A 26,933-nucleotide genomic window follows, 5' to 3' on the forward strand; every position below is an offset into this window, starting at 1 on the left:
ACAAACTGTATTTTTTTTTTAAGTGTGTTTACATGGTTCTAACACACACACACACACACACACACACACACACACACACACACACACACACACACACACTGCAGCATTTTAAAATTTCGTCTCTCTTCATCCCTCACATAACATTTCCACCTGACTGAATGACAGACTGGCAGAAAAGATACCAGAATATTTTACAGAAGAAGCATGACTGGTGCGCCTCGAGCCAGAGTGACGTAAGCGCCGAAAATTAAAAACGGAGAAAAATGCTGTCAAAGTTTTGAGAGTTTCAAAATGCGATATCTCTTCAATGGATTGAAATAGAAAGTAATGATTGGTATCAGAATATTATATTCAGTAGTCCCCTTTACAGCTATTCAGTTGAATTACATTAAAAAGTTACAATTAAATTACACTATTAAAAATAAACAGATGACTGTGTTTTTTTCTTTGATACGATTTTGTTAAGGATATCACACAGCTACGTTAAAATTGTATCTAGCGCTCACGCATTGTTCAATTCCTATATTCTATCAATTTTTTGTTCTATGTACTAATAGGGAAGTCACAACCATTAAAAGTCTTCTTTTTAGCGAACTTATTAATTTCATGAAGCAAAACGTAAGAGACATACAAGATGAACACAAACGAAGAGAATGATACAAGCTTAAAAATGAAACTGCAAGAAACTAAGACAAAAGAATTAATAAATGTTACAATATACCGGTATAAAGGGCAATACAATATAAAGAAATTAAATCATCCGATGCTTCCAAAGATCACGTAGGCTTCCCACATGCTGCTTTGTCTTTTAGCGATATTTTTCCTCCTCCCCCCCAACTTCTAGAGAGGCCTTGCTCTTCAGGTGTACGCTGTTATCACCATGATAATGAAAGGATTACGCAGTGAGTAAAAGCAAAAATAAGACAGCAAGGGTAGCAAGAAGGCTGAAGGGAGGGTGAGTGTGAAGTGTGTGGGTGTGACTGTCACAGGATGTGCCGGCAATGGCTGGCTCTTCCCACGCTGCTGTGGCAAGGGAATTACTTCTCTCTGGCCCCAGCAGCTGATACCAGTCACTCAAGCATGACAAGAAGGTTCCGCAGATAATTTCACTTAGATGGCTTTTTGACTCAATTGCAGCGTCCATTCTGACGTCCGCGCTCTCTCCAGTCATGGTAGTAAGGTTGGGGGGAAGACAATGCAACACAAATAATAATTTCGGCCACGAGGTCACTTACATCACTCCAGCTCTGGGCGCCTCAATTTATATTTGTCATGACTCCTGACTGACCGAATGACTGAATGACTGACTGTTTCCTTTTACTATAAAAAGAAAGAAGGAACAACAACAACAACAACATAATTTCAAAGACATGACTATATACCTTTGTTTCAACTCGTGACTGACTGACTGAATCAATGACTGCTTTGTTCTATGATAAGAAAAAAAAAAAAAAAGCTAAAAGAAACATTAAAAAAATATGTAAAACTTAGATAACACCCGCAGAATCACAACACAGAGAGAGAGAGAGAGAGAGAGAGAGAGAGAGAGAGAGAGAGACGGGGGGGGTATGTAAGTAAGAACAGGCATGACAGAACAAGCATGCAAGCAAAATCAAGCCAAATAACAATACCTGATAACTCACCTGGGAATAGAGATGACAGCGGGCCTTTTAAATGTCCAAACTAGCACATATTTCACTCCGACATTCACTTCACCTCTGCTTCGCCACACACGCTGTTAAAATGGACATAAAGGATTAGGGTGGAAGGATAAAGATAGAAGGAGGTATGGTAAGCCCTGTAGGATGCTAGAATAGGAGAAGGAGGAGCAGGAGGAGGAGAAGCAGTCGGCGTTAACTCACATACGCTTCTTGTTGAGCTGTGGAGGTTCCCGCGTCCCTTCGAGTGGCCAGTGTATATTTTTTTTGTTTTTTTTTTCCGCCAAGTCTCATCCATTTCTCTCTCTCTCTTTCTCTCTCTATATAAACTCTTCTTATGCACATGTACGGATGTGTCTTTGTGTACGTGTTACAGTCTTGAGTTTTCCTAGAATTGTTTTTCTGTTTGTGTCATGATAACGAAAGGAAAAGGATGTAGTGTTTTGAGTAATCTTACCACTTGTTATCCTTCTTTCCTCTTTCTCCACCACCTCCTCATCCTCCTCTTGCGGTGCCTTTGTATACTTTTTCGTGTTTTTTCTACAGTTCTGTGCTTTATCATGTCTCTTCCATTCTTCCTTACTTTTCTTGTCTTTTCGCTCGCCGTTTCATTCTATTTTACCACTACGAGAGGCAAGAGATGTTTTGATTATTGCGTAAAATTTTACCATTCGTTATCGTAACACTCCTCCTCCTCCTTACCATCTTGTGACCTCTTGGCGGTTTATATCAAGGCAATTTACCCATCTACCTAATTCCTCTTTTATCTTTCTCTCTTCCTCTCTCTTTCTTCGCTTAATTTTCACACACCTTCACTTTTATCTCGGCACTTCTCTCCTCTCCGCTTTTCACTAGCGACCGTTGCTGCCCAAGTCACGTGATAGCCCGAGGCGGTCAGTTTGTGGGGTGAGAGGAGGACAAGGAAGAGGGAGGAGATGAGGGATAAGAAGGAGGGGGAAGATGGGAGGTGCGTATACGAGGCGAGTTTGAAAGAGGAACTGAAAGGGGATGAGAGAAAGGTTAAAAGGAAGGAGGAAGAGATGAGAGGAGTTTTTATGAGCGACAAATTATATAAAAGAAGGAGAAAGGTGAAAGAAAAGGAGGAGAAAGTGCGTATAAGAAAGGAATAAAAGAAAGAGCTTATGACAAGAAAATATATAATGTAATGATTAAAAGATAAGACAGAAGGGAAGAGGAGGAGGAGGAGGAGGAGGAGATGTATATGCCTGGGAGGAGAGATAAGAAAGAGGAATATACGGGCGGGGGAAGGGGGTAGAGAGAGAGAGAGAGAGAGAGAGAGAGAGAGAGAGAGAGAGAGAGAGAGAGAGAGAGAGAGAGAGAGAGAGAACGATAATCATAATACCTACATAAGCAATTAATGAAATCTCTCTCTCTCTCTCTCTCTCTCTCTCTCTCTCTCTCTCTCATGCACTTCATGAAAGTAGACACCACATCTTTCAGTTTTTTTTTAATATTTATTTATTTATGCTGGACTACATGGAACCCAATTTTGTGTTTGTCTTGGACATAAAAATTGAGAAATAACAATTGGCTTCATTTCTGTTTAAAACTTGAAAAATATGTCTCTGAATTTAACATTATTTTTTCCTTTGTCTCTCTGTAACAGATCTAAAGAAAAACTGTCAGTCAGTGTTCCCATTTAGCACAGGAAGCGGTTTTTGTACTATGGGGACAAATACGTACACAAATAATAATAATAATAATAATAATAATAATAATAATAAAAAGAATCACCAGTGTATAGGCGCGCGTCACCTACACATACATATATAAATACATACATACATACATAACACGATGCCTCCCTCTGCTGCTCTCCTCTCCTGTGTGAAATGTTTACACTTGCAAGGACACCACGTGGCGGCGACACGCTAAAACGTTTCCGAGGGAGAACAAAATAATAAAAACGTTTGACAGGGAAATTTGAGTTGAAACGGTAGTAATTTGTAAACGATTCATGTAAAAAATGTATAAATAAATAAATAAATAAATAAATAATAATAATAATAATAATAATAATAATAATAATAATAATAATAATAATAATAATAACAATAATAATAATAAAATAAACATTAAATATGGATTAAAAAAAAAAAAAAAAACGATAGAATGAAGTCTTCAGGAAGCGTGACATACATACAAACGTAGATAGATAAACAGACAGAGAGAGAGAGAGAGAGAGAGAGAGAGAGAGAGAGAGAGAGAGAGAGAGAGAGAGAGAGAGAGAGAGAGAGAGAGAGAGAGAGAGAGATTCCGTTTCCAAGTGAGATAAATCCCCAAAAATATATCATAATAGTAATAATAATAATAGTAATAATAGTAATAATAATAATAATAATAATAATAATAATAATAATAATAATAATAGTAATAATAATAACATCTAATTATTAAAAAAGAAGTTTAGTACAAAATAAAATTACATTTCAGCTCAAATTTCCTCTACCACTTTCTTTTCCTCCCAAGCACTTGTTCGTCTTTGTAAATAAAATAAATAAAAAATAAAAAATAAAGTCACTCAATACTGACACAACGCCTCACTCCATTCATGCCAACACTTCACTAAGGCAGGCCTCACTTTCCTCTTCCCTCTCAACGCAAAACAACAGGTGCACCCTATGACAGTATTATTTCTATTCCTCCTCTGTCCTTCACTAACTGTTCTGTCTTGGGTTTCACAGCAGGCTGACAGAATACCTTAATTCACGGGCAATTCTGGCAGGTAATACTTCTTTCTTGCATTTCACAGCTTTCAGGCCTTTTGTTTTTTTCACCATTTAACATTCCAGCATTTTACAACCTTCCATAATCTTTTCCACACATTTCACAGCCTTCCAGACATCCTTCTAGCATTTTACAGTTTTCCTGACACCCTTTCAGCATTTCACAACTTTCATGCAATTCATACTTCCCAGACTTTTTTGATGCATTTCACAACCTCCAGACTCTTCCATACATTTCACCCTTCTAAAAACAACATTCCTTGCAAATTTCATCTTTCACAATTCTTTCTTTTTTTTTTTTTTTTGGCCTAAATCACCTACGTACAAAACATAACTGAACAGTGTGTATGCGTTTGTGTGTTTTTTTTTTTTCAACAAATGACAGAATACACACACACACACACACATAGTAGTAAAGGGTGAATGAAAAAAAAAAAAAAAAAAAAAAAAACTCTTTGGAATGCAAATGTAGTGTAGTAGTAACCTTTTTTTTTTTTTTTTTTTGAGAACCTGCCTGCTTGCTTTACCCTACATACATACTCGCTCGCCAGTTACAGGTCTTTGAAGTCTTTCATTAAGGAAACACTTGGTGGAGCACGACAATAGGACAGTGTTGGGGTTGGGGGTGGGGGGGTATGGACAGGGCGTTGTGGAGGGACCCTGAGTTGGTTTGGACTTGTTAGAAGCAAAGTGGATTGCTCAACTGTATAAGTGTGATGGAGAGTGGGATAAAGAGTGTATGGATAGACTGGAAGGAATAGAATAGAGACTGTATGGTTAACTGTGAGAGATGAACAGAATAGAGACAATATGGTTAACTGCTGAATTAGAATGAAAGGAATGGTATATTTGTCAATTAGGAATATTTTCAATGAGCAACATGTGGAATGAATAACAGAAGAGGCTGTGCATTTGTCAACTGTATAGAACAAGGGTGGGGAAAGGTGTACTGCTGAGTAAAGTGAGAAGTTATTAAAAGTATGTTTGAGTGTATTTGTATTAAAAGTATGTTTGAGTGTATTTGTTTAAGTGTATGGATATTACTGAAAAGATTGGGAATAGAATATGTGGTGGTGTATATTTCAAGTATATGTATGAAAAATGAAAAGACCATTTAGTTCAGAAAGGGTAAGACTAAAAATTTGTGTATTTGTCAGGTGCTATTGAAAAGACTATTTATCAGCAGTATGTGAATAGGAGAGATGGTATATCGTATTAGTACATGGATTAGAACCATAAAGATAATTTAGTATACAAAAGATAGGATAAAAGATGAGTGTATTTGTCAGTTGTGTATGTTTAAAAGTATAACATGTACGCAGATAGAGAACAAAAAAGGACAGGTTGAGTATTATGCATATGTATTAGAACTGGAAGGACAATTAAGTATACAGAAGACAAAACCAAACATCTAACTGCTTATGTCAGTTGTGTATGAGTTTGTATATGAATCAATTATGTGACAACAGTATAAAAAAAAAAAAAAAAAAACAGGTTGAGTATTATGTATGTGTATTAAAACTGGAAGATAATTAAATATAGAGCAGAGTGTATTTGTCAGTTGCATATGAGTTTTTGTATATTAATCAATTAAATGTGGGAAAAGAGAAAGACAGGTTGAGTATTAATCAAATGCAAGGGGAAAAACAATGGAATGATGTCTGAGCAGAAGAAACAGATGATATAGAAGTAATGTTTAGGAAAACTAAGTAATAAAATAACATATAAGATATAAGTGCACTAGACATCAACAGCCATATACCACAAATGTAAATGTAGTGGAGTTATACAAAGAGAAAGAGGTGGAGAGTCGCAGGAGAGAACATTAAGAAGACAGACATTTCCACAAGCACCTATCCCTCAGAAAGACACAGGACACACCTTAACACACAAGTCAGGACAAACTGGCAGATGTAAAAAGAAGGAACCATATCTGAAACACTGCTCTCTCACCACGACTATTTGCAAAGGTCACAGAGATAATTAGCTGGGTTCTTAATACTGTTTCCCCCATTAATAAATGTAGAAAATTTTGTTGATCTGCCACTAGAACCATAAAAACACTAATTTAAAAAACACGTCAATTTCCCGTGACTGTTTTCAAATGCCACAGAGATGATTAGCCAGGTTCACCAGTGTTTCTCCTGTTAATAATGTAGAAATCTTGTTAATCTGTCACTAGAACCATTAAAACAACCTTAAAAACCTGTGTCATTTCAACTAGAGCCTTTTGAATGCAGTGGAGGTGCTGCGTGGAGGTGTTTCAGAATATGGTCCCAGGTAAAGAGGAAATGGAAGGTCAGGCAGAAATACTGTGGGGAGTCGGTAAACTGATATAATGCTTCTAATTTCTCTAGTTTCGTCAAATTTTCTCTGGGAATTTCTTCAGTGACACGCTGTAGTAACATTCACACATTCACACCAGGGCCTCTTCTTTTTTTTTTTTTGCTTTTTTTTGTTTTTCTCTCCTTACCACTACTATTATGACATGCTGTGAGGATGTGTGTGTGTGTGTGTGTGTGTGTGTGTGTGTTAACATGGCCTGAGCTAAAAACACCCTTTAAAATCCCTATCACTTCACCATGACTATTTAAAGGTCATAAGAGATGATTAGCTGGGTTCTCAAGAGTGTTTCCCCTGTTTATAATGTAAAAATCTTGTTACTGTCACTCAAACTACATTCCTATACCTTTGTTTCCTTGTGTGTGTGTGTGTGTGTGTGTGTGTGTGTGTGTGTCTCACATATGATCAAGTGGACAGAATCCCTGAATATGAACCTTAGCACTTAAGCATAGTATAATTACAGCTGACTAAATATTTAAACCCTACTTGTAGATAATTAAATCTCCAAAAAACTGCTCATGAACAATAACTGAACAAGCTTTAGTTGTGAAGTAGTGTGTGTCTCAACACCCTCAAGACACACACACTTACGAAGGTAGTGTAGTATCTCCTAAAACACAAGGATCACTTCATACCCAAACACCGTCACTCGTAAACAAACTGCCTCAGTCACTTCCTTTCAAATTTCTTGACTTTTTCGTCTCTCACTTCATTCTCTCCCTTGCCATGTCTAAGGTGTGGTTTAAAACTCACCTCATCTTTTCTCTCTTTAATACAAAAAATCAGGACAGTTGTTTCCCATTTCCCAATACAGAGAAATGACTCACGCAGTTTGTTTACGTGGGCGACGACGAACGAGTGAATCTGACGAACTAATCTCGGTGTTGGAAAAGAAAGAAGAGTTTCAATCAATACTACTACCATTCATTCATAAACTTTTGAACTGTGTAAAATAACAAGCCCTGTTGTGTGCTGCGGCTTCCACACCGCGTAAGTCAAAGAGAAAAACGAAAAAGATCAGACAGCTTGCCGGAAAACTAACGAATTCCGAATGACGCTAATGGATCGCCAAGTACGTACGAAAATATAATAATAATAATAATAATAATAATAATAATAATAATAATAATAATAATAATAATAATAGCCAGTTGGACACCGAACGGAGGATAAACAACAGTACCAAACACCAACACATCCAGAGACGGGTAGTAGAGGGGATTCAAGCAAACATTACACCACGGAGGAAAACAAAAATACTACAAAAAGTCAATGGTGTGGGATTTTACGAAAGAGACACGAAATACCACGCGACAGAACAGATACGCACACACGTAGGTGGGTAACTCCTTGTCTCCTGCCCATGATGACTGTTAAATAATATGACTAGACTACAAAACAAATGTGAGAATGTGTCAGGGAGTGAGCACCAAGTCAGTGCACAGGTTTTCTCCACATCTTGAGGGACAGACTGTGGTATTTTCTTCAACATTACGACCATGGGTTTGTATTCTTAAACACTTTCTTCTCTCAGAAAGTGTTTTCAAAGGCCACAAATATTACACGTCAGATTCCCAAGAGTGTTTTCCCTACAGATGTAGAATAACTGTTAAACTACCACTGGAATCATACAAACACTCTTGATTAAAACCCAGTAACTTCCACTAGTCCGTTAACACTGGATGAAGCAGCAAAACACATCGACTGCAGATTCACACAGAAAAACGTGCATGATGTTTCAAAGCGCATACACACACACAGACACACAATGAGCACTGAGGTGGAGGTCTGTCCCTGGGATGTAAATAAATTAACTGTGGCAAATTCTTAACCCAGTGCAGTCAGCAAGGAGACCAACACTAACACTGACACATTCTCAGCTTCAAACCCTGTTCCCGGGAATATTGGAGTCGTAGAAGGGGAGGCAACGAGACGTAAAAAATGGCAGTGTTCCAAGGAGCTCTTCCTGGCAGTAGTGTAATGAGCAAATGAAAAGAGAGAAAAAGAGAGAGAGAGAGAGGGAGGAAGGATCCACTCAACCGACTATAAAGCAAAATCATGACACTGTAACATAATAATTACACTTGTACAGCCACCTCAAGTACTGATGCCAAGGTCCTGCGAATTTTAAGTCTTGATTGAACAGAAATTTATACACAAATGAACAGCTTTACATTACAAGCTCCTGCAAAAAACCCCATGTCAACAAACTGAACAGAAATTCATATATGGACCAGAGAAATGCTTTATATTATGAGCTCCTGCAAGACAACATCAAACCTACTTATAAACTGAACAGAAATTGACATGCTTTACATTAAAAGCTCCCGTATAAAACACCAAATCCATGCCTATAAATTGAATACAAATTGACATATTGACTAATGAACTGCTTTATATTAACCTGCAGAGATCAAGAACTGGGCACAAGACAGGTGAAGGTAGGCATCTCATACTGATGCTCACCTAAAACACTCCCACTCTTTACAAGACATCAGTACTCCAAGGCAACCATACCACACTCAGACAGAAATTGAGGCATCAAGTTAAGGTTTTCCAAGACAAGTTTCACATCGGAAGTCGAGGTTCGGAGACAACTTGCTGCCGACGGTAAAACGCAACGTAAAATGTAATACACTGTTTGCTGCTGCTACGTGTTGGAATATTGAAGTATGATACATTCCAGGGTGAGAACGAAAAAACACGAGAACAAACTGTAACTGACCATTCAAGTGTGCATGAAGGCGACAACAGATCTAAGAAAATAATAATAATAATAATAATAATGATAATGATAATGATAATAATAATAATAATAATAATAATAATAATAATAATAATAATAAAATAATAATAATAATAATAATAATGTCAAACTACTACTGATGTAAAATGGTGACTGGAAAGTGACAGGCTTCATAAAAACAAAAGTAAATTACAATTATTAATGATGCGAACAATCTCTGAAACATTTCATTCATTATAAACAAAATAACCAAAACACCCATTAAAAGAAAATGAATAAAAAATAAAACCAAAACATTAATGAACAGAAATGTGACAACTGGAATAACTGAAAGGAAATGGAAGAAAAAAAAATAAATAAAAGATAAAAATAAATAAATAAAATAAATAAATAAAAAATAAAAATGAAAAGAAGTCAACAATCAGCAATAACTAAAATAATAATAATAATAATAATAATAATAATAATAATAATAATAATAATAATAATAAAAATAAAAATAAAAGAATGAATAAAGAAAGAAAAAGATAAAAACCCAAACCAGCAATGAAATACACAGATACACAAACTTCCTGACCACTCCTTGTCAATACTGTACACACCCAAGTACACCCCCTCTGTAGCTACACCTAGTACACTTCCCGCCAACACAAGGTAACGCACATTCATGGCCTGTACAGGATACGGAAGATTCATGAATGATAACGCTTTGTACTGTCATCATTAGGTATACAGAGAGGACAGAGGAAAATTAGATATAGTAATTGTACCTTTGCTCCCAGCAGTCATGCCACGGACTCCAGCTGATCTCGTGAAATGAAGGAAGATTTAAGATGTACATTAATGAATTGAGCTGTACCAGATAGAAATTATTACATAGACTCCAGTTGATCTTGTGAAATGAATAAGGATTTGATATGTGCGTCAATGAACTGAGCTGTACCGGATAGAAATTGTTACATAGACTCCAGTTGATCTTGTGAAATGAATAAGAATTTGATATATGCATCAATGAACTGAGCTGTACCAGATAGAAATTATTATAAAAAGTAATGAACTGTGAATTTTGTGAAGTAGAAATTATGATACAAACTCCTGTCAATCTTGTCCCTGTGAAATGAGTAGGGCCGACGGAGCTCAAAGTGTGAATGTGTGTGTGTGGTGCTTTGTCTGGGTCACCTGGGGGGGATTGCCTGCCTGGTATATACACAGATAGATACACAAGTCAGTGAATTTTGTGTCCAAGTCAAGTAAAAATTACATAAATGAATCAATAGCTTTATACTACAAGCTCCACAAATTTCTGTAGCAAAAACTGCAAGAATCTGGACTTGTGATAGAAGGAAATAGTTGTCTGGTACTAAATTTTATCTGCATCATTTTGTGTAGCCTGGCATGGCTCCTGTGGGCGGCGGTACACACACACAGACAGACAGACACTAAATGGTTAATGGCAGTAGTAGTAGTAACGGTACAACAACGCCTTCAATAAAAAGAGTTTTTCCCTCCATCTCTTCTTGTTTCTTTTAGGACTTGTGGAATGTCATCATGCTGCAACACTTGACATATCTTAAGGAGTTGAGCATGGTGGAAATTATGGCAGTGATAATACTTGAGGCCAGCGGGAGGCGGAGAAAGTGGCGGTGCTTCCCTCAGCGCACCAGCGGATAACTAAAACACCAGTAATAAAACCTAATAGTACAAAAAAAAATAAAATAAAATAAAACAATAATAATAATAAGAAGAAAAGACTATCACACCGCATACAAAAAAGTGGAATACAAAATACAACACATCGCCGCTATAATACAAAACCGTAGAAAGTGACAAACCAAGAGATCATAGATTAGTTGGTCGTCTCTCCCTCCCGCCGGCCTCACAGACTGTCAGCATTCTTTGGCAACAAAACAAGTTATACAAACACACGCCAACACGCGGCACCACACACCGCGCTGCTCTCGGCTTCCCGCGCCACGGAAAACGCAACCCACGTCTCACAGAAGTCTCGAACCAAACGAGTACACATTAAAAAAACAGGAATTGTTGTGGTGTGTGTGTGTGTGTGTGTGTGTGTGTGTGTGTGTGTGTGTGTGTGTGTGTGTGTGTGTGTGTGTGTGTGTGTGTGTGTGTGTGTGTGTGTGTGTGTGTGTGTGTGTGTGTGTGTGTGTGTGTGTGTGTGTGTGTGTGTGTGTGTGTGTCAGGGAAACAGAACATAAACACATCACTGCTTCCTCTCGTCCTTCCCAGACGCTCAGCACCTCGCGAGTCGTCCGTCTCGTCCTGTCCTCCACTCACATGCACAAATACTCGCCTGGCGTCCGAGTCTCCAGATAAATATAAACATAAAACAAACGCGACTTATATACATGACTAAACGATAGCATAATAACTTGTTTTATGTGGTTGCTTTGGGCCGATCCATCCATCTATCCATCTTTCGGAGTGCTTCTCTCTCCTGTCCGGGTTGAATTCACATTTTTATGGAGTTGTTCTTGCATTTTTTTTTTTTTTTTTTTGTATAGTGAGTCTGTGTTCTATGATGGTGTTCCCCACGGATTTATTTTCCTGGCCGTCTCTCCCTAAGCAACCATATCACAAACTTAAGTTGAGGCCGTGGTCGTGGACACAAACTTGGCAGCATTCAAGTCACTCACTCTGGCAGTGTGCAATGAACACAGTCTTAATGTGGCTGATGGGTGTGGGGGTGTAGGGCTGTGGGGGGGGGTTGGTTGATGCCTTAAAACACACTAATCACTTTTCAAGGCTGACTGACTGAGTGACTGTAGTGACTGAGCGACTGAGGGACCCACCTTCCTGACTCAGCACTGACTTGAGGGGGTGATGGGGGTTTTGATGGGGGTTTGATGGGGTTCTGAGGGGGTTAGGGGACATAGCAAAGCCTCAAGCACTGCAACAAGCACAGCAGTCCATCTTGAGGTCTGCAGGAACTTGCATTATGAGGAACTTGGACAGTCCCACTCTATGAGGTACTGAACTTTCTCTTCGAAGCTGATCCGCCGCGCTATCACGTGGAATTTCTCCCCGCTGGCAATGCGGTTGGCTGCCCCAAAGTAGTTGTTCACTGTGGACTTGAGGTCACTGAGGGAGAAGCCGGACTCAGCCACCTTGGGCTCCTCGCCAGTCTCGCTGCAGGCGTCCTTGGCAGCGGTGCTGAGGCGGCCACTCAGGGCATAGTCCACACAGTTCTTGATGCTGTGCGCGCCGTTCAGCCGGATGCCATTGGCACCGTTGAGGCCAGCTGAGGCGTGGTGGTGGTGGTGGTGCAGCAGGGACACCAGCTTGCCCTTCTCACCCTTCTTCCTCACTTTTCGCCGCTTCACCTCGCCGTTCTTGCCAATGCGGATGTCACTCTCGTTCAGCTTCCGTTTGAGAGGACGCACCACCGGCATGCCATAGCTGAGGGAGTCCAGGTTGAGGAATGGGTTGTTCTGCCCCTCAAAGTTGGAGGGCGGCGGAATGAAGGAGTCCAGCGTGCCATGGGAGGAGGTCTCGTCCCCGCTGGTGTCCCCGGGGGTAAGGCAGGTCGGGGTGGTAACGTCCAGCCCGGACTTGCTGACGGAATGCATGTTGTTCCCCTGCGGAGGAGAGAGGGAGGCTAGGAGGGAGGCATGTGGGAGGTGGAGGGAGTGGAGCACACTGAAGGGATGGAAGGAGGGAATCAAATACAATGGAGGGAAGGACAGAAGGATAATTGCACTGTAGAGGAAAGGAGAATAGAGGTACACTAAAAAGTTACCCTGCAGAGGAAAGGGAGGGTTGGAGGGATGTAAATGGGGGACGATGAAGAGAGTAAGAAAATGAATACAAATCCATTGGAAGGAAGGAGACAGATAATGCCACACTAGAGAAAAGGAGAAAAGGATGAAACACTAAACAATGTATGCATCTGCAAATGAAGGAAGGAAGGAAAAGGACAGAACATACCTAAAAACAACACCTTACCAACTCATCCATACCCACACCTACAGCCAAAAAACACACCTGTTTGAGCGCCTCCTTCAGGAGTTTCTGCGCTCGCTTCTGCTTGAGGTCACGCAGGTCTTCTGAGATGAGGCTAGGTTGGTTTTTGGGTGGCCGGCCTCTTTTTCTCTTGACCGGCGCCTGGGAGTCTGTGGTGCTGTTGGCCTTGACTGAGCCCACCTCCTCAATCATCTTCTTGGCCTGGTGATGGAAGGAAGATAGGCAGAGTGTGGTATTAGTAGTTTACGTGTCAGCTGAAAACTTTACATTTCTTTCTTCCAAAACTTCCAGCAAACTTCATTAGTATCAGTTTTGCTCACACACACACACTAGTTGTACAAGTCAGCTGAAAACTTTACATTTCTTTCTTCCAAAACTTCCAGCAAACTTTCACATCATTATTATAGTTTTTCCCTTAAACAAACACACAAAACTTCCACTCTTACTTTACAAAATCAGTTCAAAAACTTAACCCTTCTTCCATTATTTCCAGCAAGCTCAAACCAGTGCTGCAATATAACCTTTACACAAATACCCAAATTAAACCTGAAAAGATTCACTCTTACAATACATACCAGCTCAAAACTTAACCTTCTCCCTTCCAAAACCTTCAACAAACTTCTCTACAGGCATCACAATTTTATCTTCACAAAATACTCACTTTCTCGTTCCATGAGGATATCGAGAACTTGTTTTCTCCTCCTTTAAATAAAACACTGGAAAAAATGTATTATTCCAAAACAAACCAGAAAACATTGCCAAAAACATCCTTAAAAACTCACTTTCTTGTCTTCCATGAGGATATCCAATTCTCGTTTCCTCTTCCTCTTTCCAGAGCTTCCAGGACTCTCCTCGTCCTGTTCCAGAGGTGATGGGGACACGGCGCGCTTCTTGGCAGGACTGAAACGTGCCATTGCCTCCTCCATCTCCTCCTGTTTGTCCTCTCGCAGCTTGTAACTCCTAGGTATTGGAGGGCTGGGGAGGGGAGAGACAGGTGAGATGCAATGAAAGGGCACCATGGATTTCTGTCTTTTAGGATCATGGAAAAGAGATGAGTTAAGATGAGCATGAGAGGAAAGGATTAGATGAAAAGAAATATGATTCCTGTCTTTCATGATCATGGAAAAGAGATGAGATGAGTAAGATGAGCTTGAAAAGAAAGGATACCAGGTTTGTGTCTTGTAGTGCTGAGGAAAAAGGACAGTGATGTGCATATCTAAAATATATCTGAAAGCCGTGCTGCTGTTTTAGTACAAGAGCAACGTAAGTGTCCATAGAAACTTACCTGTCTGCATTACGTGTCTTCTTGTTACGTAAGGTAATGTGCTTGATGGAGTCCTCTGTAATGGGGCCAACGTAGGGCAGTGTGATGGCCGGCACTGGTGGAGGCACTCGCACCCTTAGGCCCCATATGCTGGTCTTCTTCTTGATCTCTCGGCCACACTTAAACCTGGGACAGACACCCCAGCTCAGTACCAACGTGACTCGTTTCTCATAATGGTAGGAAGACTCGAGACAATATTTATGGAAGTGTTGTGTAAAGGAACAGCTGACGTGACTTGTTTCTCGTGATTGTAAGTGAACGCAACACTGTGTTTACAGACACCCCAGCTCAGTGCCAATGTGTTTTTTGTCTCTCTCATGACGGCAGGAAGACTCAAGATAATATTTACAGGTGTTGTGTAAAGGAACAGCTGACGTGACTTATTTCTCATGATCATAGGTGAACGCAACACTATGTTTACATTAACTTGTGTAGATGAATTCCTAATATTACAATAAAATCAATTCTTTATTGACCATAAACTCTTCAAATATCACACTAAAATTAATTCTTTATTTACCATAAACTCTTCAAACCCTCTTCTTCTAAGTTCATGAAATATATACTGCAGTTTTCTGTACCATCATCACACTAAGACATCTATAATTCTTCTGAAGATTACCCATCTCTCTTCTTATATCCTGTTCATAGTTTTGCTAACAACAGCACCAACAGGGAGCATAAACCATCTTATCATAGTCTTGTAATGGATTCCCAGCATTATATCAACAAGGAAGATAAAAAACATAATCTTATCATAGTCTTGCAATGGATCCCTAATGTTATATCACCAAGGAACATGAATTATAATCTTTTGTAACCCTGTAATGGATTCCCAGCATTATGAAGCGCAGTGAGTGAAGCAAGTGTGGTGGACAAAGGAGATGTAATGAGTGAGTAAGGGTTGCAATGACTTACCTTGGTCTGTTCCCCTCCAGGACTCTCAGGACCTCATGTTTCCGTTCACTGACTCCTACTTTTTGCAGCTGAAATGTGAGGACGACTGTTTACCTTCCTGCATTGGTGTGTCTCGTCCTTCTGCTACACCTTAACTACACCCCTTCCTTCACACCAGTCTGCCTGCCCACATTTCTCTCTCTCCAATACAATGGTGAGCCAAGACAAGCCCTTAATCACCTCACACAACACTGCCCAAGTTTTTCTCTGATAATTGGCATAAAGTGGTGTAGTTAGGACCTCAAAAAGTGCTACTACTATTTGAAAACCTTTGTAAATCCTCGTGAAAATAAAGTACAGGGTTATTTTAGCCTCCTATACTAAAACTAGCTCCTGCCCAACTTTCTAAAGCCAACTTACTGCCTACGACCAACACATCCCCCTAAAACCAGGCATTGTCCTATCTCGTAAAGGAGTTTACCTTGTTAATCCTTGTAAAAAAAATTAAACAGGGTTATTTTAGCCTGCCATACTAAAACTGACACTTGCCCAGCTTTCTAACACCAACTTACAGCCTAAGACCATAACAAACCCCTTAGTTTCCCTTGTAAATCCTTATAAAGTACAGGATTATTTTAGTCTGCTGCACTAAAACTCTTGCCCAGTTTTCTAACACCAACTTACAGCCTAGGACCATCACACAACCCCCTAGATGCAGCTCACAGCCTCCCAACACCAGGTGCGGTCCAGCCTGGCCAAGCAGCTTCCCTCAGCCCCACTCACCCCGAGCGGCGCCTGCATCTGGTCCCAGTTGTCATTGATCCACTGGGTGATGGTGTCCTCGTACTCAAAGTAAGTCTTGGAGTCCTGCAGGGTCAAGTTGAAGATGGACAGATGCACCACGTCCACCCACTTCACATCCAGTCTGTGCAGGAACTCTGTCCCCTCATTGCACAGCGCACACACAAACACATAAAACCTGCGGCAGAAGATGGGGTTCTGAGTGTCGTCATCAAACATTCACAAGCACAAACACGTATATGCTTTAACTGTTCCACTGCTATTTGGTGTCTTCATGCAATTACCAACCACTCCTAGATGTTATTTCTTGTTCTACAGCGATTTCCAAACATTACAGTGGCTAGAAATTGCATAATCCATTCTTTTATATCTTTCATACTGCAGTGAAAGAGTTAATGAGATGGAACATTCACAAGAACAAATCCAAATACCTTTTAATGAGGTGGAATAGTCACAAGCACACATGCAAATTAAACTTGAAATGAATTGAAACTTATCTTTATGCTGGTGCCTCAGTTATAATATTTGCTCTCCTAAAACAGAATAACTGACATCCTAACAACACTGCATTTTCTGAGCCAGCACCAGCGCAGCATTACCGGTCGCCGTAGAGGAGTGGATGGTGCAGGCAGTCCACACAGGCCTCATGGAACCATTGCTTGCACCTCTGGCACTGCAGCATGCGGTTGTACCACTCGCCTGGCCCCCCACAGTAGCAGTACGTCTGTTCCCTGTTGCTCTTGTGCCCTTGGTCCCAGGTTAAGGAATTGATCTGCAGACAAGTACTACTGTTACCAAGACTGTGGTGAAGTAAGGTTTGAAAAGATGGGAGATTGTGTTCTCAGTGGTCATGAATGGAATAGACTCAGAAATCTAGTTTAGTGCTGAATCAATAGGGAATTTTAAAAGACTAGACACATTTATGGAAGGGGAAAGACAGTTTGGTAAGGTAAGGTTCAAAAAGATGGAAAGATATGTTCTTAGAGTGGTAATGAATGGAATAGACTCCGTAATCTTGTTGGTGCAGAGTCACTAAGGACCTTTAAAAAGTTAAATCTACAAAAGGGAATGATAGATGGAAATAGATACAGGGACTGCCACATGTAGGCCTGATGACTACCTGCAGCTTTCAGTATGTTCTTATATTATGAAGAATGTTAGTGCTGAATCATTAGGGAGCTTTAAAAGATTAGATGCATTTACAGAAGGGAATAATGGGTAAAAATAGGTAGGCATGTTCTATACAAAGACTGATGACTTCTTGCAATTCTTATTAGTTTATTAGTTCTTATTAGGTGAAACACAGCAACACTACTACACAGCAATACAAGCACCCACCTCATAAGGCAGGACTAGCTTATTGTTCTCTTCCGTCTGGTTCTGTGGCTGAGGACGTGGCCTTTGTTTCCTCGGAGAATTCTCCCGTGACTTCTTGCGTTCCTCTTTCTCCATGGCGGAGTGTCCAGCACACTGAGGACACTCCCACTGGCTGTCCGGCTCACAGAACTCCTGGCCTATCCTTGGCTGAAACACAGAGGCACCATCAATACCACGACCACACCAGCCTCATCACACTCCTGCGCCTTCATCACTCACTGAACACTTGCCACACACCACTCCTGGTCTATCCTTGACCGAAACACAGAGGCACCATCAACACCAAAGCTATGCCAGCCTCACCACACCCCTGCTCCTTCATTATTCAGTCCTCTCTCATACACCTCCTTCTTCATCATTCAGACTCCACTTGCCACACACAATTCCTCATCCATCCTTGGCTGCAGCACTTCATCAACACTCCATTGTCATCCAGAATGCACTCTGCCTCACAGGTCATCTGTAACACTTCCTCAACACTGATGCTGTATTCTCACCTCACCATACTCAAGTCAACATACAAACTGTACTCCTCCCTTACAAAATTCATTGCCTCTCTCTCTCTCTCTCTCTCTCTGTTTCTCCCTCCCAAAGTGACATATGATCAAAATGCTGTGAAAATGTATTCTAGCATCCACTTTACCTGTCTCATTGCACCTGTGGCTGTGTCACCTGGGAGGCTGCTCACCTGGAGACAGTCCTGGTGGTAGCCTTGCTCACAGATGTGACATAGTACAATCTCGTTGGTTTCCCAGCTTTTGGAAGACTTGCAGATAACACACAGGTCATCAGACTCGGGCAGCTTCAGCTTGGTTAGGTCTTTGTACAGGGACCAGTGCGCCGTGCTGTCTTCAAACTGCACCAAGCATCTCTCATTCTCACTGTCCACCTATGAAAACAGAGCCATCAGTGGTGTACTGGCTGGGCATCCGTGCATGTCTGTGTTTGTTCATCCCACACCACACACTCCCATAGCATAACAGATAACACCTTGATGGAATTTAAGCTGAAATGTACAACTATATACACTTGTACCAATAATAACTACAGGCCCACAAGGCACCTGAGGACCTGCACAACTAAATTTATACTTATACCATTAATAGCTACAACTCCACAACTTACAACAATAACTATTTCCATACCACTAAGAACTAAAACTCTACAAAGAACCTCTACAACTTTGTCTAGAGTTCCACCAAGCACCTTAGAGCCCCGACAACCGTCTGTCTACCAAGCTGACAATTACACATGAGGTAGCCCACACAATCATCCACACTCTTAACTCTGTCAGCCCCTGGTGGAAAGGGATAGCAGTAAAACTTTATATATCTATACACTAGGCTGGCAAGCTCACTCAGGGCAGCCTAGACAAAGCACCCTACTCTCACACATGTCGCTCATGCTCATGGCCCCATCAGCCCATGGTGGAGAGGGACAGTCTAATGGACCACCCAACTACACCCAGGAGCTTAGGCATCGCACAGCTGGCCACGTGCATCCACAGCAAGACTTGGCAGCACATACTGGTTTACAACTCACCACTACTATAACCCCAAGATAGAAGAGTCCATCTTTGCCATGAGAAAGCACGTCCTCTCCCTCTACAAAGCGGGACACCTTCTCCTTGGTGGTGCTGTCTGGGGTCACAAAGCCACTGTCCCCTTCGCTGTCCCCATCCTGAGGGAGGCCAACAGTGCTCAGTAGAAAACACTGCAAAACGTAAGTAGTCAGTTAGGTGTCCTCGACCTGGTGGCATTCTTAAGATTAAAACATCATTCACATACACACGCAGTCACGCACACACACGTGAACACATATCGATCTCAAAACATTATTATGGTTCAAACATCACACGCATGCATGCACGCACGCACACACACACACACACACACACACACAATGTACCTCAATTAAACATAAAATCTCTCTCTCTCTCTCTCTCTCTCTCACACACACAAGCATTCATACAACACTGCTCCCTTTTCTTTCCCTGCGTGACTTAATACATATATCAAGAAAGCCTTACTAGAGAGAAGACCATAAAAGATGCCTACTAAATTTCACGCATGCTGAACATTTCTCGTATACTCAAGGAAACAAATCTCACAGTGTATAGTGTACAGCAAAAGCTACACTCTCTTACACTGGGAGACTTATAGTGTTCTTGGGTTAAACTGTCACACACTCACTCATATACACATGAATACACACAAGAATAAACAAGGAGTCTGTCACACTTCAGAAAAACTGCCATGTCCAAACTAACTGACAAAAATAGTAGTAAAAAATAGCAATAATAGTTCCATATCACTAGTATACTGCAGCTCACACACACACACACACACACACGCACACGCACACGCACACACATTTAACTGAGGAGCACTTGAATTCCTGTCCTATTCTAGTGCTCTTAAATACAAAATAATTGGCATTAATACTCACAGAGATAATATTCACCTCAGCATCATACAAACCACACTTGTGAATGCACAAATTAATGTTTATCTTTTTTTTTTTGCTATACCAATCTACAGTAATCATCTAAACACATTACTCAGTCTTTCTTGTCACACTAATCTACAGCACTGGTCTATGCACTCAACTCAACACTTCCTTGCTCTCTATCAGTAATCTACTCTTGACACAACATACAGACACACAGTAGACGATCTTTCACAGCCTCTTGAAGCAGTTTGAGCAAAGGTTTCTTGTCTTACCCAAAGCTACTCAGTTCTTTACATCTATTTACCCTTAATACTTGACTCTACTTGCCTGTCTTCATAAATTTTCTCGTTTTCGGCACTTGGTTTTATCTAAGAGACCCCCTTCTTTCTTACCATAGGGATTCCTGACACGTTTGATGTTTGACAGGGATACAAGAGGTGGTTCTGTGTCAGGTACAAGGGTATATGATAGGTTGCTATAATACAAGGGCCTTGGCATATGAACTAGGGTTACCAGAGCCTTTCTCTACAGCCCTTAACCTTTGAAGTCCCTGCTTACACATTTAATGCTGGGTGGGGGGTGAGAATGTTGTCCTATGAAAGTAAGAAAGGATTTGAACCCTGGACTTACTGCATTGGTATCTCACGAGCTACTGCCTTTTATGTCAAGTTGAGTAACCTGCACAGTCCCTGCTTACACATTTAATGCAGGGTGGAGCCGAGAATGGGCAGTTGTTCTAGAGTTATGAATGTAAGCCAGGATTTGAACCCAGGAACTAGTGTATTAGGACATCACAAGCTACTACCTTTTATGTCAAGCTGAGCAACCTTCACAGTCACTGCTTACACACTTAACACTGGGGTGGGGCTGAGAATGGGCAGCTGTCCTAGAGAAATGAGTGTAAGCCAGGATTTAAATCCTGGATTTACTGTATTGAGACCTGATAAGCTACTGTCAGTTGTATCAAGGTGAGTAACCTTCCCAGTCACTGCTAAGAATGGGCAGTTGGCCTGGAGAAGTCTGAAGTGTAATCCAGGATGTAAATTCAGGACTTGCTGTATTGGGACCTGACGAGCTACTGTCTGTTACATGTAGCTGAGTATCCTTTGTGTGCTATGAGGGGCTGAGAGGCAAGGGACATGAACCACCCTGCCTAACACAACACAGCTTCTCCATAATAACCTACACTAAAAACAGGAGGAATGTCTGATGAAGTGGAGTATGGGGTAAAAATACTAAGAGCTAGATCTGAAACACTGCTCTATGTACATCCTACTAGCTAGACTTGTATGCTATAACTTACTGTAACTTGCAAGTCCCCTGTCTGTCTATCCCCAGTAGTAGTAGTAGTAGTAGTAGTAGTAGTAGTAGTAGTAGTAGTAGTGTAAGTAGTAGTAATAATGCTAACTTGCAGCAGGGTAATGTGAGAGCCAAGTAGAAGCACTATTTACTGAAGCATTAGAAGCATTAGAATTAGCACTAAGAACTAATGTTAAACTTCACCTTTCCTTCCAGTATCTGCTGGCTACCTTATCACACACTCACTCAAGACTGAGGAAAGACACTAAGCACAGTGGAAATGAGTGTGACAAGTTACCAGACTGTTAATTACGACTATTTGTTATACTGCTAGAGTCCTTCCTTCAAAACACTACTGCTGTCCTGCCCAGCCACCACACTGCTGTCCTGCCCACTGCTACCCAGGAATCAGGACCAAGCCTCAGAGGGAAGGGGCACCACTACTTGTGTGTTAAGCCAGGCAAGCCTCAATGGAATGACTCCCAAGCAAGATCTGGTGAGGACGCGAGCCTCGGGTGGCACGGCTAACACACACACACACACACACACACACACACACACACACACACACACACACACACTATTTTGTGCTCAGTGACACAGCAATGGACAGAATACCCAACGGTGCTGCACTAAGACTCACATCCCCACCAGACTCACTGAGTGACTGACTCCCTGCCTGACCAGCGCGGTCGAGTCGTGAGTGGCACAAAAGATCGTCTACTTGGTCTACTCAGGTTGGAAAGCTAAGCTAAAGGGCAAAATGATAAACCGTGATCCACTTGCCTAAGTAAGAAGAAGACATAGATTGGGCAACTCCAGTTACAACTGAAATGATAAAAACAAAACAAACAAGAAGAGAAATTAAATTAAACAATTCAGGATGAGAAGATCAGTCAGGGGTGATGTTCACTGAACATGCATATAGTAAATTAATACTGCATCAAATACTATTCTTCTATAAATACACTGGGAACTGATATTTCATTGTAAAAATAGTACAACAAATAATAAAAAGAAATATATTGAGCAAATACATAATTATGCAAAGAATACTAATAAGGAATTCATTAAAAAGGAGACATTCCATGTGGATAAGATTATTAATGGCACTCTGGGCACTGTGCTTTGTCTGCCTGCCTGCTGGTAGCACTGAGGGGCACTCCCCGGCACGCGGCACTTCCCGGCACAACACAGCAGCAGCGGCGGCCAAAAGGAACGTTAACACTGACAGGCACAAAGACTGCAGGCTGAGTCATCAGGCAACGTAGCACCTCAGTCTTCACTCACCAACACTGAGTTTGGGGCACAACTCTTTCAGTGATTGCTCAGGTGAAGGAAAAATTGTCATGGTGTTACTGTCTAGGCCTCAATGCAAAAATTCATTGATATTACTGTTACCATCACAAGTCAAATTCAAACTAAAGCACAGTGCCAATGAAATGCATCTTTAAAAACAAACAAACAAACAAAAAAAAAACAAAAAAAAAACAATAAACAAATCTAACTATAAAATAATAAGAAAAAACAATACACATAAGAAAAAATGCAGGTCAAATTTCCCTCCACCACTGCACCACCACCACCACCACCACCACCACCACCACCAGCATGCAACCACCACTACTCTACACACACACACTGCAGCACCTCACCTTGCTTGCACTAACACTAACAAGCTGTACTTCATGCCCTACGCAAACAAACTCAACCACCAAACTGGGGAACTGGTCTGACTGTCTGCCTAACCTAACCTACGACACAATGGTTAATATACTCGACTCGTAACAGATATCCTAGGTTTGAGTCACAGAAGGATGAGGTAAAGTGGCAGTCTACTTGTATCTGTCCGTTACCTAGCAACCTTTTGGTGTATTAAGACATGAAGTGTATCCTAATGTGTCTCAGATATGACTGGTTGTACAGAAAAGTTCAGACTTCTGCAGCTCTCTTTTGAACAGCACTCAGACTAATTCCCTGTCTTTTTTTCCTCTGGTGTGTCCTCGTCTCAGAAACAGCTAAGAGTAAAGAAAACCTCTATCCACTTCAGCAAGCCAAGTCTCCTTTTCTTCTCACCCAGCCCTTTTTTTTACTGCACAGACTAAGACCTTGCCCTTTACCCCTTGCATCCTCACATGTCTGAAATAGCTGGTTGCAATGAAAACTTATGTATAAAGCAGCTCCTTCTTTACTGCACAAACTGGCTCCCTGCCTTTTATCTCCTGCATCCTCACGTCTCAGAAACGGCCAGTGTTGTCCGCCACAGACCACAGAAAAGCGTCGTGCCAGTGTCAAGGAGCTGCTGTGGCTGGCAGGAAGGTGAGGCAGTTCAGCAGGGTATAGCAGCATTGTGCATTGCTACTGGTATCTAGATAGCATCACTGGTATGCCTACGAAAACACACCTGATAACTGACATATGTACGATGAAAATCAAAGCATGTTGGGATTTCATTCATGACTTCCCTGAATGAATTGATGAATAAAGAGTCTGCTATATTCTTTTTACTTATCTATTTTTTCACTAATACCTTTCCTGTGCTGTGTCTCAGCAGGGTGGTTCATAAGATGGGGCTAAGTGTGTGTGTGTGTGTGTGTGTGTGTGTGTGTGTGTGTGTGTGTGTGTGTGTGTGTGTGTGTGTGTGTGTATTCACCTAGTTGTGGTTTACAGGAGGGGAGTAATCTCACAGTATCCCATCTCTATATCTATCCAGTTTGGTGTGTGTGTGTGTGTGTGTGTGTGTGTGTGTGTGTGTATCAATATGCGGTGCTTTGTCTGGACTGGGTTGTGTGGGACTACTGGCCTGGTATAGCGAGAGATCTTTCCTGTGACTGACCAGAGTAACTAATGCAAGGGAAAAATAAAAATGACACGATTAACACAAAATTAACTATCTGACTAACATTATATCCCACCCCAGCATCCCAAACTCACTGATTTGAGTGGAAAAGGATAAAAACCACCATTGAGGAATATATAGCGGCTACGTTAAGTGGTGACATGAATAACTAACTGAGTGTCTCTACTGTCTAACATTCCCTGACTGTCCCTATGATCTAAGTATTCTTAAGTCCAAATAACTTGCAGGAAACTATAAACTGAATAACTCAACATCAATAGACCCAGTCACACATAACTAACTAATGTAACTGACAGCTTTTAGTGAACTGACAAATTAATCCGATGAAAAAAAACTAAACTGAACCTAAAAAAATAAAAAAATAAATAAAAAAAATACTGAAAAAAATTATATATATATATATATATATATATATATATATATATATATATATATATATATATATATATATATATATATATATATATATATATATATATATATATATATATAATTCCATAGGGAAAATAAAGTAAAATAATCTGATGTGAAAACCAAACCAAAAACTAAAAATAAGATCGAAAATACCCAACAGCTAACTTTTAAAGGAAAACAAAACTAATACGATAGAAAAACTAAACCAAAAATTAAAACAAAACACCCTATAAAAAAATAAATAAAAAAATAAATATAAAAAAAAAACAGCATTAAATTCTAACAACCCAAACACAACAAACACACAAAACTACCAGCTTCTCCACCAACTACCCTCATCTAGTCACAGAGGAACCAGACACTAAAACCTGACATAACCACACAAACAAACACACAAACCAGACAAGACCTACACAGACCCTACCAGGACCCTGTTAGGACCCTTAAACCACCAAGGGACATCTGGAAAGGACTGGAAAGGATGAAAGTGGACAGAAAGGACTAGAAAATATCTGAAGTGATTGGGATGAGTGGAAGAGGCCAGAAAAGTGACTGGAAAGGACAGGAAAGACTTGAAAAAACACTGGATGGGTTGGAAATATGACAACAGACTAGGAGAGTTAAAACTGACAGGAAAAGAAATGGATGGGATTGAAAAGGACCAAAGGGGTGTTAGATAGGCTGGAATAGACTGGAAAGAGGCTGGAAGAGAACTGGAAAGGCAAAAAGGGACTAGATGGGCTGGGAATAGATTGAAAAGGGACTGGATGAGCTGGGAATGGGTGCTGGGTGGGACTGCATCAGCTGGGAATGAGCTGGGTAACCACACATGCAAGCTCTGATCTCACCGGTGAAGGGAAGAAACCAGCTTACCCTCTTCCTCATGCTGCTCATCATTTTCTCGGTCTTGTAAAGTTGCTTGCCGGTTCCCTGGGCAGTTCTGAAATGGGCAGCAATGTTAGTGATAGGATACTGGTGGTGGTGGTGGTGGTGGTGGTGGTGGTTGTTGTGGTTTTAAATGTATCTGAAGTTTGTTTGTGTGGTTTTTGAATTGTGGAGTGGCGATGTGAATAGTTGTGGTTGAGGTGGTAGCAGTAGTGGTAAGGATGGTGGTGGTTGTGGTTGTGGTGGTAGTAGCAGTAGTAATGATGGTGGTGGTAGTTTTAAATGCATTCTTAACTTATAAGGTTCTTAAATAAAATGACATGGAATCAGATTATGTTAGTAGTTGATTTTGTTAGTGGTAGTGGTAATAGTAGCAGTGATAGTGGTAGTAGTAGCAATGGTGGTGGTGGTGGTGGTAGTTGTAGTAGTAATTATAGCAGTAGCTTTAAATGCACTCTTGACTTATGCAGTTCTTAAATCATAATAGATTACGTATGGTTAGGTTAGGTTTGGCAGCACACACAAATTACCATAAGAAAATGTGTGTGTGTGTGTGTGTGTGTGTGTGTGTGTGTGTGTGTAAACAATCTAATGAACCAGAAAGAAAATAAAACAATAACGAGATCATTATTACCAAAAGCTGGGCAAAACACGGTGAGGTCAAGCCTGCACACACAAACACACACACACACACAAAGATAATAATTCAAACGAAACACCTCACGTTTAACAAACACAGACACACACACATACAAACAAACAAGCCTAACCTAACCATACAAAACCCACAAACAAACACACCAAATCCCAAAACCACAAAAAAACAAAACACCGAAAAAAACAAAAAAACTAAAAAAAAAAAATCGAGTGTCAACAAATTTTGCCTTCTCTTCTAACGTTCACTCTTGCAAAACCCTAAATATCTCATGAAATACACAACCTACACCTTAACACAATATATCAGGGTATAGGTGAGGGTGTATGCTATCAGTATGTCACCTTGAAAGTGTGTATTTAACCCGGGCCGACGCGCTTTCAGTCTTCAAAGCTGGGATCGTACGCCAGCCCAGCGCCCCGCGGCAGCCATGTTACCTCCACTGACTTGAATGTCCTGCTAACGGCCGCCCCTCCCGCCACTTTCAAACTCCTA

At 40.7% G+C, this 26,933-nt stretch overlaps 2 protein-coding genes across 5 annotated transcripts in view; both read right to left on the reverse strand.

Annotated features, from left to right (window-relative positions):
• Window positions 1-1,735, reverse strand: part of LOC135092341 (uncharacterized) — a 20,565-nt gene extending 18,830 nt beyond the window's left edge. The window contains exon 1 of the mRNA XM_063990801.1: window positions 1,644-1,735. The gene's annotated coding sequence lies outside the window, so the exon portion shown is untranslated. The remainder of the gene's footprint in view (window positions 1-1,643) is intronic.
• Window positions 1,736-3,113: 1,378 nt separating this feature from the next.
• On the reverse strand, window positions 3,114-26,933 carry LOC135092044 (PHD finger protein 19-like). 4 transcript variants are annotated; one of them, XM_063990195.1, is made up of 12 exons: window positions 26,783-26,933; window positions 25,772-25,838; window positions 19,417-19,554; window positions 18,518-18,763; window positions 17,836-18,021; window positions 17,097-17,269; window positions 16,480-16,675; window positions 15,718-15,785; window positions 14,761-14,925; window positions 14,258-14,450; window positions 13,497-13,676; window positions 3,114-13,090 (listed from the first exon to the last, which is right to left on the reverse strand). In XM_063990195.1, the coding sequence occupies exons 2-12, from the start codon at window positions 25,793-25,795 to the stop codon at window positions 12,449-12,451; spliced, it is 2,211 nt and encodes a 736-aa protein (XP_063846265.1). In that variant the 5' UTR covers window positions 25,796-25,838; window positions 26,783-26,933; the 3' UTR covers window positions 3,114-12,448. The 4 variants fall into 4 exon arrangements, with proteins under 4 accessions (XP_063846265.1, XP_063846266.1, XP_063846264.1 ...); XM_063990196.1 differs by having other exon boundaries at window positions 18,563-18,763; window positions 19,417-19,587; XM_063990194.1 differs by having other exon boundaries at window positions 19,417-19,587.

This window comes from Scylla paramamosain, chromosome 39, assembly GCF_035594125.1.
Source record: "Scylla paramamosain isolate STU-SP2022 chromosome 39, ASM3559412v1, whole genome shotgun sequence".
NCBI classification, from domain to species: Eukaryota; Metazoa; Arthropoda; class Malacostraca; order Decapoda; family Portunidae; genus Scylla; species Scylla paramamosain.

Excerpts from the sequence above, each read along its gene's own strand:
- LOC135092044 (XM_063990194.1), bottom strand. The coding sequence starts at position 25,795 with ATGATGAGCAGCATGAGGAAGAGG. Across the intron at positions 19,588-25,771 it reads TGAGCAGCATGAGGAAGAGG|TGTTTTCTACTGAGCACTGT; the intron begins GTAAGCTGGTTT and ends TACGTTTTGCAG. Across the intron at positions 18,022-18,517 it reads CCACAGGTGCAATGAGACAG|CCAAGGATAGGCCAGGAGTT; the intron begins GTAAAGTGGATG and ends TCTGTGTTTCAG.